The sequence below is a fragment of the Dicentrarchus labrax genome, unplaced genomic scaffold (assembly GCF_905237075.1).
Source record: "Dicentrarchus labrax unplaced genomic scaffold, dlabrax2021, whole genome shotgun sequence".
Taxonomy (NCBI): domain Eukaryota; kingdom Metazoa; phylum Chordata; class Actinopteri; family Moronidae; genus Dicentrarchus; species Dicentrarchus labrax.
This window is the reverse complement of record NW_026136709.1, coordinates 1,257,363-1,270,997: the sequence shown is the minus strand read 5'-3', so window position 1 is coordinate 1,270,997 and position 13,635 is coordinate 1,257,363. Positions and strand designations below refer to the sequence as shown.

The following is a 13,635-nucleotide window of genomic DNA, read 5'->3' as shown; positions in this document are numbered from 1 at the left end:
AAATGGTAAATGGACCTGTACTTGTATAGCGCCTTTCTAGTCTTCCGACCACTCAAAGCGCTTTTACACTACGTGCCACATTCACCCTTTCACACACATTCACTCAGTGATGGCAAAGTCCATCGAACAGAAACTAACATTCATATACATTCACACACCAATGCACGGCATCGGGAGCAATTTGGGGTTCAGTATCTTGCTCAAGGATGCTTCGACATGTGGCACCAGGAGCCGGGGATCGAACCCACAACCTTCCGATTAAGGAACAACCCAGAGTCACAGCCGCCTCATTTATTACAGATGAAGAGTACACTAAAATATGTTTGTGAAAAGATTCAAGGAGAGAAATAGTCAATGTATTAACATAATCTTGATTAATATTTGAGCGGCACTGCCTAGTTTGACAGTTTGATCTGAGTTTGGTGCATTCAGCTGGATGGACTCACTGAGAATGACTTGTCAATCACAAGGTAGCCACGCCCTAAAGCATACCCTGCTTTATTGTCTCTATTACTATAAATGGGACCATAATTTACTAAATGAACATCATGCTGTATGGAAATTGAAAAAAATAGAGATTGAGACAATAAACCCATCAGGAAACTGTTGAGCTAATAATTGAAGTGAGAAGGAGGCTCATTTCTCCATAATACTCAGTTCTATCTGACTTCTTTTTTTCAGCCCATGGAGGCTGGCCATTAGACAGAATGCAGGTTTAAGACACTGCCACTGGCTTCACTTCAAAGCCCCAGAAGCTCTGCCCCCTAATTATATACTGTCAATGGTCACTACACAAGATAAAGGTAGCAAATGTCATATTTGATGTTCATTTTTGTTTTTTTTCTTTGTCAGGTTGAGCCAGTATCAGGCTGATATTGTGTCTGGCATAAGACACTTGTGTTATTATAATTTTTTACTACATGGTTGTAATCCTTACTCACTGCACATCACACTCTTTAAAAGATTAGCCCTAGAGAAACAAACAACAGGTTGGCAACAAATTCTGCTAGTTAGATTCACATCCCAGCCTCAGCCTATCAATCCTCTGCTGTAGAAGGGCAGCACTCCAGCTCCAGTGTTGCTTTGCCAGCAGGTGCAATCACTGTACCATCCTCCAGCTCTGAGATCTAATGCCCTCTGATCTCGCACACACAAATCCTTGCACGTATAAGTCAAGTCAACTCAGGAGGCCTTTGGCTCCAAGGCTCAAAAAGTGAGCTCGGTGGTGCAGGGAGACTCAATCACTCAACACAACACAGCAGAGCCTCCGCTGATTCATTCATTCATTGTGCTGTGTTACTGTGCCAACACGCCTGCCAAAAGCAGTTATCAATAGCCATGGATCAAAATCAGCATAAAACACACAGGCAGGCACACTATGTAATAGGATTTCCAGATTATGTATGTTAAATAGTGCTTTGTAATTTGGCATGGCCGCTGTTGCTAGTGCTTAAAGAGGCACTGACAGCTCACCACAGACCCATTAGCTGATGTTGCTACATTAAAGAGAAGCAAATGCTGCACCTCTTATGCAGTTTGCTTCAGTGAGCCGTAAGCATTTAGTTAAAGGGCAGATGCACTTTTCTACAGCCCTCCCCATAACACTAAAAGAAAACTGCCTCCATCCCTCAAATGCAGTAGAAACTCTCTCAGCTGAAATAAGTGCCACAGATTGGAAAGGTGTCATCAGCACCTTCCTCTAAAAATACTTTCACAGGGAAATTCAGGTTTAAAGCTTGAGCCTTATTTTTGCATTTGCAACATTTTACTCAGATCTGCAGCATCACTACAACAGAATACGTAACAAGGCACTTTCACAACCATTGACACGGTCATAAACATGGTCATAAGTTACATGATTCTGATATCAAAATGCCTACTACTCCCCAGCAGTCAGAGGAGCTGATCAAACCTCATAGATAACTGACACTTGCTAAGTCCCGCCGCTTTTTTACTCTGTGCTCCAATAGCAGTTGATCAAACCTCTGTCAAAACCTCGGTCAACTTTCTCCTTTCATGTACTTAAATATACTATGTTGAGAAGATCACCAAATTTAAGATGTTAAAAAAAATCAACATAACAACATCAGCCATATTTTTACTCTGTGCTCCAATAGCAGTTGATCAAACAAACCTTGTCTTTTTTTTTTTTTTTCTTTTTTTTATTTTTTTAAACCAAAAAACCCCCAAAAATTTTTTTTTTTTTTATTAATATTTTTTTTTAAACCAAAACACCCCCCCCCTCCCTTTTTTTTTTTCCTAACAAATCAACTTAAAAAATATACCCAATACCCCCCACAAGCAGAAACCAGAAACAGTGTTAATCACTTCACCTATCACTACTCATAATGTCATGGCTGATCGGTGTATATAAATACATCTTAAGCCAATGTTAGCAAAACGCTAGCTAACTAGCTACCTAATTTACATAAATTGGCAGCTACAGTAGCTAGTTACATCAAGCATTTTTCTAACAATAACTTAAAATGAGACTACATATATGCCACTGTTATCTTTTAACCATCTTCAAATTTTGGTTGTCTTCTGAACATAGACAAGCCTATATAGCACATAGCATATCTAAATACAGGAAAGGAGAAAGTTGACTGAGTGAGGTTCTGACCGAGGCTTGCTCAGCTTTGGAGCACAGAGCAAAAAGGGATGGGACTCAATAAAAGAACATCTTCAAGAACAACAAAAAGTTGAGTTTCTTTTGACAAAGTAGTATTAACTGTTGTTTTTACTCTGATCAAGGCGCAAAAATATGGTTATTGTGACCATTTAATTCTCCATTTAAACCTGTTCCTGTTTGAGTTGTAAGGTAAAGTGAGAATAGATTAGCACATTTTTCTTTAATAAATCTTTCTTCTAGCAGGGACGGGATTCTTACTGTGGTGCGCTATCACTACTGAAGAAACATATAATACAAAGGAAACTTGGCAGCTGAAGCCGTTTATCCGCCTTCCGCTTTGTAAATGAAAAGATGAAAAGTCATCGCACAATGCTCTTTAAAAGTGACATCAATTAACACTAAGACATAAGCCTTACTCAGATACAACACTTTACCTGTGTATCATACATGATAACCAATTTCCAACGAGTCTCTCAGGGATGAAAAGAGCTTTAGCCTGGAATGGGAGCCCTGTTAACATTAACGAGCAGCCTGAATGGCATGCTGGATGTGTAAATGCGAGGGTAAAGAAAGGCCACCAAGTGGATTCCCCCTCAGGGATCAAGGTAATAATCCTCTTTCTGCAGCCTTATCACCTGCTCTCACTTAAGCATTAGAGAGGACGAGGAGAAGCCAATGCTGTGCTGCAATGTGTGTGTTTGACAGACTGTGTGTGTCTGTGTGTTTCATTAGAAAGCAGTCTAGGGGATTCTTTAGCTGATTTACCTGTTAGAACACACTCACGTTTGCAAGTCTATAGGCACCTATACTGTGTTTACCAGTCAAAACTGTACAGGATAGACTTGCAGAAAGAAATGTGTGTGAGAGAATATGTTTGCTTTGGAAGGCGGAGGGGCTACCGACATCTTCGGACATTTACAGGCGTACCCACATGTAAGCAGAGTTTGTGTTGTTCGTGTTCATCATCATCAGTCACTACTATTAGTGTAGTTGTTGCTACTGTTATTGATGTGCACTTCTCTAGGTCTGTCTCTCTCTCTGTCTCTCTCTCTCTCTCTCTCTCACCCCAACTGGTCGAGGCAGACGACCACCCACCTAGAGCCGAAGGCGTCCTAGGTTTCTAAAGGAGTTTTCCTGCCCCCGCCAAGTGCTTGCTCATGGGGGAACTGTTGGGTACCTGCCTATTTGAAAAGTGTGAGGAGGAGGATTTCAAATTCTATTCTGAATTTTAAAGGCGAGCCAGTGCAGAGAAGCTAACAGGGAGATGTGATCTCTTTTCCTTTTTTTTTTTAATATTGTTGTTGGGGGTTAAAAATTAATTAGAGCGTCTTAATGGACTTATTGGGGCAACCTGAAAAAAGAGTTGCAGTAACCAGCCTAGAAGTAACAAATGTATGGATTAGTTTTCTGCATCTTTTCAGCAAGGAGAGAGGCTGTGGTGAGGAGGGGTGTTGTGGTGTCAGGGGGGAGGTGTGTAGAAGGAAGAAGGTCCAAATTGTGGCTACTCAAGATTGCCACCATGCAATCTGATTGCCAGGTGTTTATAGTAGAATAGTTACATCACAGTCAATTAAATTCTAGCATGGCTGGGCCACCAACAACAGCCAACAGCCACCTTACTAATGGTTAAAGGTATAAACCAGTACAAACATTACATAAACCATTATGTTCTACATTTTGCGACACAAAAACTTACTACACAGCCAGCCGGAGTCTGTGGGATTTGGTTGCAACATGTGGATACATGTATTACTTCAGTGCCCTTAAATTGGGTATCAATGTCGTGTTTATTCACATTTTGTAGAAAACAAACACTTGAGACGTGAGACATGTGTAGACAGCAGCTGCAGATTTACATTTTTGCATATAATCAAAGTCTTTGTGTCTGTGCAGCATCATGTTCATTTAACATTATTATATTCTTTAATATCACAACAAATAACATTAACTAAGAGTAGTAAGAGCGCATACCTTAGTTTTGGTGAGCAGGCATATGGAGAACAGAGATGCAGGTTGTCAGATTTATAGGAAAGAGACTGCAAACTAGTTTGTCATCATTTGAGCAGGGCTCAGTGGGCGGACATGTTGTTAAAACTTCTCTAAATGCACAGTAGGGTGCAGAGTCTAGAGATTATTTTATAAAATCCTAGTTCTGCTAGTAAGTTAATTAAAATTGCCTTAACATTGGCGAAGGAAAAATCGGTGATCATTCGCTCAATCGTCAATGTAAGATCGGATCACCGATCGAAACAAGACTAATGTTAGATTACAAGTATTAAATCTTTTTGTAATTGTGGTTGCAAGGTGTTCACAAGCAGCATGTGTCAAACTACGTAATGAGACACATCCCCACTTGCAGAGAAGACAGGAAGTTACAGAGTTGAAGCACTTCCTTGTTTCTGAAGCACATCAGGTCAATAGTCCGGCAAGTCTATTACAAGGATGACACACATACAGCCAGACAACCTTTCACACCAGAAGCCTATTTATAGAGGCCAATTTCCCCGTACACGTAGGACTGTGGGAGGAAAGCTGTCTGAAAAACATAGAAAAATGCTTCACATCCCATTCAGTTTTTCAGAGCGGGATAGGTGGTTGTGTCTGCAACCACAGCCATTCACAGGAACGCTTCAAACTCAACTGTGCATTTTAAACCTAGAGCAGTTAAAATGCTGCATGGATTTGCAGTAATTAAGAACTAGACATAAGACTCACCGAGGAAGCGGAAGGTCCTGCGCACCAGTGGGTTGAGGTAACAGCAATCCCCGGTGGCCACCGTCTTCTCTGACCGGTCGAACTCTTTGGATGTGTACTGAACCAGGAACAGCACAGTCTCCGTTATTGTGATCTGGCAGGAGATACAGAAAGAGAATTCAGATGAACCCGTTTATCTGTGAGTCGCTGTTGTTGGCAGCGCCATTTTCTCACAGCCCAGAGCTTGTGTGACTGTTTTCTCAGTGGGCTCCATTTGTACAGACACAGCTGTGAAATACACAGGAACATATGGGGGACAAGAAGTCCACTCACAGTGCTGTGAGAGAAGGAGCAGAGATGTGTGTGTGTGAATGAAGGGTGACATTTAAATAAAGAGAGATTAGAGATTCTCTCATACAACCTGTACAAAAAGGATTACTTTTGGTGTCGGGAAGACTTCAAATCCCCCTAAAAATCTATCTTTCTATCCATCTAATCTCCGCACCAAACCAACACACCTGTAGGGGCGGCTGTGGCTCAGAGGCAGAGCGGGTCGTTCCTTAATCAGAAGATTGTGGTTCGATCCCCGGCTCCTGGTGCCACATGTCGAAGTATCCTTGAGCAAGATACTGAACACCAAATTGCCCCTGATACCTTGCATTGGTGTGTGAATGTGTATGAATGTTAGTTTCTGTTCGATGGACTTTGCCATCACTGAGTGAATGTATGTGGAAGGGTGAATGTGGCACGTAGTGTAAAAGTGCCTCGAGTAGTTGGAAGACTGGAAAGGCGCTATACAAGTAAAGGTCCATTTACCATTCCTGTTAATAAAAAAATTTTTTTTTTTTCAAGAGACAGAAAGATGCATTAAAAACCAAGGAACTGGACATTTCATGAACGGTAACAGTACGTAAAGTTGTGACGGGGCAACCACATAGTCGGCACTCCAGGCTTTGATCAAGGGCACCTCGGCAGTGCCCAGGAGGCGAACTGGCACCTCTATAGCTAGCAGTCCACAGACGCTGATATCTAGAGAGCAGGGCAGTGATTGGCTGATATATAATACCAATATCAAAACAAAGAAAAGTCATATAATTCCTTTATTCCATACACATTACAATCTAATACACATGGTGATCTTAGCCAGTAATATGTTGGTTTAGATGGATTTTTTTATTAATTTATTAAATAGAAAAGTACATTGGGTTATGCTATAGATTTCAGAATGTGACTATTGGTATTTAAGGGTACGTCATTCGACTGCATTATTCTATATGTTATAACAAAATAGGAACCAGTTTTAGATTAGACTTGCTGTCATTTAAGAGAAAAGTGTTAACATTTAAAAGGACAATGGTGACTGAGAACATTTAGGCATATAGTACAGGGCTTCAAATGAACTTTTACATCACCTTCCAAAAACTCAGAAAAAGCTGATAAAGCAGGGCGTGCTTTAGGGCATGGCTACCTTCAAACTAGGCAGTGATAATCAAATATGAATCAAGATTCTGTTACTGCGCTGACTATTTCTCTCCCCAAATCTTTTCACAAACAAATTTTAGTGAACTGTTTATCTTTAATACGAGATTGTGTGTGACCAGGAGAGCTCCCATTTTTTCCTGCTATAGACTGTAGACATTTTTGCTATGTGGGACTGAGTCAAAATAAATGAATTAAAAAACATGTCACCCAGTGAAACAGTGTGGCTCATTGAGCTCATAACTCATTGAGGTTGAAAACAGGGAATGAACAGCGGTCTCCTGCTTTGTTGACCCATCCATCAATGACCCAACTACTTTAGTTTTGCGTTCGTCAGGTCACACCAGTGATAAATTACACAGCAACTATACTGCCCTATAAAGGCCAACCACATTAATTACACTAAAATGGATTTAACGTTTTTTGATCTGTCCAGCCAAATGCATTATAGGTAAAACAGCAGTTACATGCTCATTAAATAAGTATTCTTTAAGTAACTTTCATGACTTAAAAATAAATTACTACACTAAACCACACTAAAATTTGATGAGTTAGTTCAACTTAATTTAAGCATGAAAGATATTTGATTTCAGTAAGTCAAGTATTTATTCTTTTGATAAGTTGGGTAAATTAGGTTGATTGTACCACTTCCATTCAGTTAATTAAAGGTAAAACTAGTTAGTATATTAGACTCATAGGCAGCATTTCTCCAAATGTATTTAAAATTTACAATGCAACAAACTTAAATGCACCTTCTTTATATAAATGTTACCACTAAGTTGAATTTACTCAGTTTCCTTCCACTATAATAAATTATTATATTACCTGTCAAAACAACTGATGTACAATATTTTTTTATTTTTTTCATATAACTAACATCAAATCTTTACACTCTGGGGTATCATTAAGAATTATATGGATGCATAATTGGGCATATTGTGATTAATAAACCGAAATAAAAACAAAAATTAAAAAATGCTAAGCTATTCAGCATTATAGCAGCAATGAGTGTGTCTTGCGCCTGCTCAGAGCACTTGTGTTCCATGATATTGAAGTCACTTTATTTGATGAAGGCACACTCATATAAACCTCTCTGAAATCACAAAACACTCATATTTGGCTTGTCTTTTTGCTTACTCTTTATCTTTCAACATGATGTCATGTCATCAGGCCAGCAAGACATAATAACATTTATTTAATCTGAAAACTTGGTCTACACTGGAGGCCTTTTCTTTCCTCTGATGCCTCTCTTTGCAGATGGAATGTGCTGTCTTCAGATGGCTGCAGTCTCTAAATGGAGTGATGATGTCACTGTTGAACCACAATTAAATGCAACTGAATAAAAATTTGGTGGGTGGTCGTCTGCCTCGACCAGTTGGGGTGAGAAAGACAGAGAGAGACAGAGAGAGAACAGAAGTAACCACAGAAGGAAAGAGACAGAGACAAGGGTGCACAGCAACAACAGTAGCAACAACTACACTAGTAGTAGTGACTGGTGATGATGAACATGAAGAAGATGATGACAACGACAACAACAACGATGGGGGACAATGAGCAATGATTATAGTAGTAATAATAATAATAATAACAATAATATTTGTGATATTAGCAATGGGAGTCAAGCAGGACCATGGCAGGAGGCTCCACTAGGATCCATGAGAACCTGCGAGACGAGAAAGCAGAAGAACTCTGGGGAAGAAGTGAAGTTAGTAACATGCATTAATGGGACATGAATGAGTGCAGAAAGAGAGGGAGAGGATGAGAGGAGCTCAGTGCATCATGGGAAATCCCCCGATAGTCTAGGCCTATAGCAGCATAACTGAGGGATGGTTCAGGACTCACCTGATCCAGCCTTAACTATAAGCTTTATCAAAGAGGAACGTCTTAAGCCTACTCTTGAATGTGGAGAGGGTGTCTGCCTCCCGAACCACAACTGGAAGCTGGTTCCACAGGAGAGGAGCTTGGTAACTGAAGGCTCTGGCTCCTGTTCTACTTTTAGAGACTAAAGGTAAAAAACCACAAGTAGCCCTGCATTCAGAACACAGTGTTCTAGAGGGGTAATAGGGTACTATGAGATATGAAGGGGCCTGACCATGAAGAGCTTTGCGGGTGAGGAGGAGGATTTTAAATTATATTCTGAATTTTATAGGGAGCCAGTGCAGAGAAGCTAATACAGGATAGATATGATCTCTTTTTCTAGTTCCTGTCAGTACTCGTGCTGCAGCGTTCTGAATTAATTGGAACGTCTTAATGGACTTATTGGGGCAGCCTGATAATAAGAAATTGCAGTAATCCAGCCTAGAAGTAACAAATGCATGGATTAGTTTTTCTGCATTCGTCTGTGACAGGATGTGTCTAATTTTTGTAAAGTTACCTAAATGAAAAAAGGCAGTCCTGGACGTTTGCTTTATGTGGGAATAAAAGGACATGATTAAAGATAACTCCAAGATTCCTGACAGTGGAACTGGAGGCCAAGGTAATACCATTTAGAGTAACTATATCTTTAGACAGTGAGTCTCGGAGGTGTTTGGGGCCAAGTACAAGTTTCATTTTTTTCAGAAAATTGCAGCTCATCCAGGATTTTATGTCCTTAAGACATGTTTGTAAGTAAGATAACTGAGGCTTGATTGGCAGATATAACTGGGTATCATCTGCATAACAGTGTAGGCCGTGTCTCCCACAAGAGAGCTTAGCAATCAACAATCATCATATATTTGATTTTGTCCACAGGAGAGTTTTCAAGGCCCCCCGACCTTTACCCAGGAGGGGAGATGGCGCGAAGTCTCCTGCACAGAACCGGTTCTTTAGATTCTCAGATGGGATCTCAAGGTGCAAATGTTTATCCTCTTAACAGAACACGACACAACAGAAACACCCACACCTAAAGTGGATGGATAACAAAAGCCTTTATGTAAACAGGGTTAGAATCCCGAAATGTGTTTAATCTCTTTAGTCGACAGGTCCACCTCCAGAGAAAACCTCAATCCACATCGCCTCACACCCCTTCCTCAAAGGAATACATTTTTCTTTGATAGTGGACATCCAATCTAGGAAGCAGTAAAGCAGTTGCACAGATATAGATTTAGTTCGTGGAGTATTATGGTAAAATTTCATCTCCTCCTAATTAAAATGCCATCAGCAAGAAGGACCAAATGTAATTCATGTTTCTGTCATCAGATGGACTAAGTTACAAAACAGTGAAAATGTCGAATGTGAGGAGCCACAGTGCCACCTTGAAGGTGGTAACGTAAGGTACTCAAAAGAACTTGTATAACTGTAAGTAATACAATAAGTAAAGCCGACACATATTTGTTATAACAAGGATAAGCAGCACTATACAAATATGTACAGTCCATCAGTGCTGTTTGTGCGTGTAATGATTAATGATTTAATGACTTAATCAGTTCCACTTTCTTACATAAGTAATTGGTTATGTTATGTAAAACATGGAACATGTATTAAGTCATGGTGGGTTCGGAACGAGAATATGATCTGAAACTTAAAAAGATAGGAGTAAGTGAAAAGTACGTATATCAAATTATCATCAGAGGAAGTGACGCGCGGCAGCTCCTCTCGTCCAGTTCCGCCTCAAGAAAAAACTATAAGAGATAGACTCGGTCACTCACCCGCTCTTCTCTCTGTACAACTAGTTATTTATTCCGCTTTTCTTAATTTCCATACTTATTTTACTCGTTCACACGGGTAATTCCTCAAGTAATAACTTGCCGTGCTGAAGTACTTTTCAAGTACTTTTATTTTGAAAGCTAAAGACACAAACAATTTCTTCTTTTATATTTTTGTAGTCTTATCGTCAAGTATTGTCGCCTTTTCACAGAAAGTGAATTTAATCTAATTCTTGGACTTTCTTGGAGAATTGCCAGCCCAGCGTTTCATCCTCCAGTTATTTTTAAACAAGAAGCTGAATTAGTTTACAGTCAAAGCTGAAGACCAACCACTCTAAGACATTTATCATCAGCCAGAAGGTCGTGCAGTAGTTGACTGCTCAAGAAGACGTATAAACGTTTCCAGCCGAATAAAGACATTATTCTCCAGCCACCTTGCCCCCAACGCTCACTAGCGCACACGCCGCGCTGGGCCTTTGGAGAGATTGCCACTGGAACCAGGGACGAGCGCAACTTCCCTCAGCCTGTTGGACCAGTGATGCAAAGCCGCAGTTGAGCTGAAAGCCAAGGACCTGGAATCCTTCCAAGTTCCATCTACAAACAAAGTAGGCTGACTCTCCGGTACACGGCCGGATTCACACACATGAAGAAGAGCTGGTGTCTGTCTATAAGCTTTGATTCCCATCTTTTAAGTTTAAGAGAATTTTGGATTAGGGCCTCTCAGTTCTAAAATTTACTCTCGTAATATTTTAAACTTACTGCCCATGCAAAATCCACCATCGCTCCTGAATCACCTAATAGTAATAATTCATATATTGTCCACATATTCTGTTACTTGTTGTCATTTGTTTGTTTATCATTTCATGCTATTTACTCTGCATTAGTTTAGTTAATAAACATATATAACCATATGTCCTTGTTGGTGCAGGTTTGATTTGATGCGGAAATCGATGAATCGTGTAAAAGAAATCACTACTTCAGAAATATGAGATTAAATATAGATTTTGAAACTTAATAAATTGATTTAAAATTGATTTGATTAGATCGGCGGAATAATTTCCTCCGGATTATTCCTGTAGCTAAACAAGGAGGTGGTGCCCCATTTACGAGTGTATTATTAATCACTAGTGATTAAATACTAATAATAATGAAAAAGTAGTGTATCCCCTACAACAGTGAAAGTTATTGGAGTGATTCCTAATAATATTGCCTAAGGGAAGCATATATAAAGTGAATAGAATTGGTCCAAGTACAGAACCCTGTGGAACTCCATGACTAACTTTAGTGTTTATGGGGGATTCATCGTTAACATGTACAAACTGAGAATGATCTGATAAATATGACTTAAACCAGCTTAGTGCGGTTCCTTTAATGCCAATTTGATGCTCAAGTGTCTGTGAAAGAATATCATGGTCAACGGTGTCAAATGCCGCACTAAGATCTTATAATACAAGTACAGAGACAATTCCACTGTTGTAAGCAACTAAAGGGTCGTTATTAACTTTAACCAGAGCTGTCTCTGTGCTGTGATCTGACTAAAAATCCTCAAATAAGCTGTTGCTATGTGGAAAGTCACACAACTGCTTGGCGACTACTTTCTCCAGAATCTTAGAGAGGAAGGGGAGGTTAGAAATGGGTCTATAGTTGGCTAAAACCCCTGGGTCAAGAATGGGATTTTTAAGAAGGGGTTTAATTACAGCTACTTTATTGTATACCATATACACACATATACCACAGTCCTTTAACGAAAGAGTGATCATATCCAGTAAATAAGTGCCAATTAAGGGTACGACTTCTTAAGCTGCCTAGTTGGGATCGGGTCTAACGGACAGGTTGATGGTTTCGATGTCGAAATTATTGAAGTTAGTTGATGAAGATCGATAGCAGACAGTCTAAATATATATCTGATTTTACATATATATCTGATTTAAAGGAGATGAAAGTGCTGAATGCGATTGGCCATATTGACACAGCCTCTAACACTCAGGCATCATCATTATTTATGATAATGTGTTCTTTCTGATCCCACCCTGTATCCAAGTGCACCACAGGGGCACCAAGCAAGCCTGGCTACCAAATGACCACCCTACACACTGGACAGGGTGCACTTCTGTGCAATCTCTGCAGGGTTCCGAAAAATGTAGCCCATAGTAGGTAGAACAGAGAGGTTTATGGACAGAAGCACAGACAGATTCACTAAGAATGATTTATCAATCATCTGTATGGAAGAAGACTTAAAACTAGATATTGAGACCATAAACTCAATAGGAAACTGTTGACTGATCTAATAAAACAAGTGAGAAGTGAGAAGCCACGTTGGCTTCATTTCACAGACCTGGGAACTGTGTGCCATATCTTTGAAAGAAAGAAATACTTATCAAACTCTAGAGATAGTCTCCTTTTGATATAAATTATTTAAATGTCCTTTAAGACATAGAAAACTATAGGCTAGTTGTTTCCTTTTTTAAGCAACACTGTTTTGTATGACTAGGATCCACTCTAACATGAAGATGCTATTGTGGGTTTCCGGGGGTTGATGGGTTACAGGTAGTTACTTTGATGTGGTGAGGATATGTAAGGAATATGTGGTTGCTAGTCTGGACTCCCAGCACCAATGTCCGTTAGCCGGCAGAGCTGGTGTACCACAGTTGGACTGCTGTCAGGACTTTGGTTCTCGTAATACTGAGCAATTTTGATCTTGAAGCTGCTGGCATTGCAGTAAATGTTGCACTGGTGTTTGTCATTATGTCTGAGGTCGCTGGTGGCTGCAGTCTGATGGGGAACAGTAGCTGGTGTAATGTGGCTGGCAAGCTGTGGAGCTGTTGGCAGCAGAGTGCTGCAGCTGTCACATATTGACACCACTGATTTTGCTAACACAGATTCATACAAATAGACACCAGATTAAAGGTTAAAAGCTCATACGGATGCTGATCCATCAGAACGTTTTTGTAAACATAGAATTTAACATGTAATGTGGGTTGCAGCATGCCCACATCATTACAAATTCAACAATCCTACATTTCGTGAGCTCAGTGTTTGCCATGAGGTGTAAGTCTGTGAAACCCCCAAAGAGATTGGATTGAGTTCAACAGACTAAGACTGCAATTGAATACTAAAATAAAACAAATGTTTATGTTTGACTTATAAGGGATTGTTCTGCCCTACAAAGCCAATATGCAGTAACTACAGTTTTGGTCACAACTGAAT

The 13,635-nt window shown here is 39.9% G+C and overlaps 1 protein-coding gene across 6 annotated transcripts in view; it reads right to left on the bottom strand.

Annotated features, from left to right (window-relative positions):
* LOC127369174 (phospholipid phosphatase-related protein type 5-like) overlaps positions 1–13,635 on the bottom strand; it is a 131,249-nt gene that overhangs the window by 58,431 nt on the left and 59,183 nt on the right. For all 6 annotated transcript variants that reach the window (XM_051410278.1, XM_051410274.1, XM_051410275.1 and 3 more), the window contains one exon: positions 5,348–5,480. In XM_051410278.1, the coding sequence (XP_051266238.1) occupies positions 5,348–5,480 (133 nt within the window). The remainder of the gene's footprint in view (positions 1–5,347; positions 5,481–13,635) is intronic.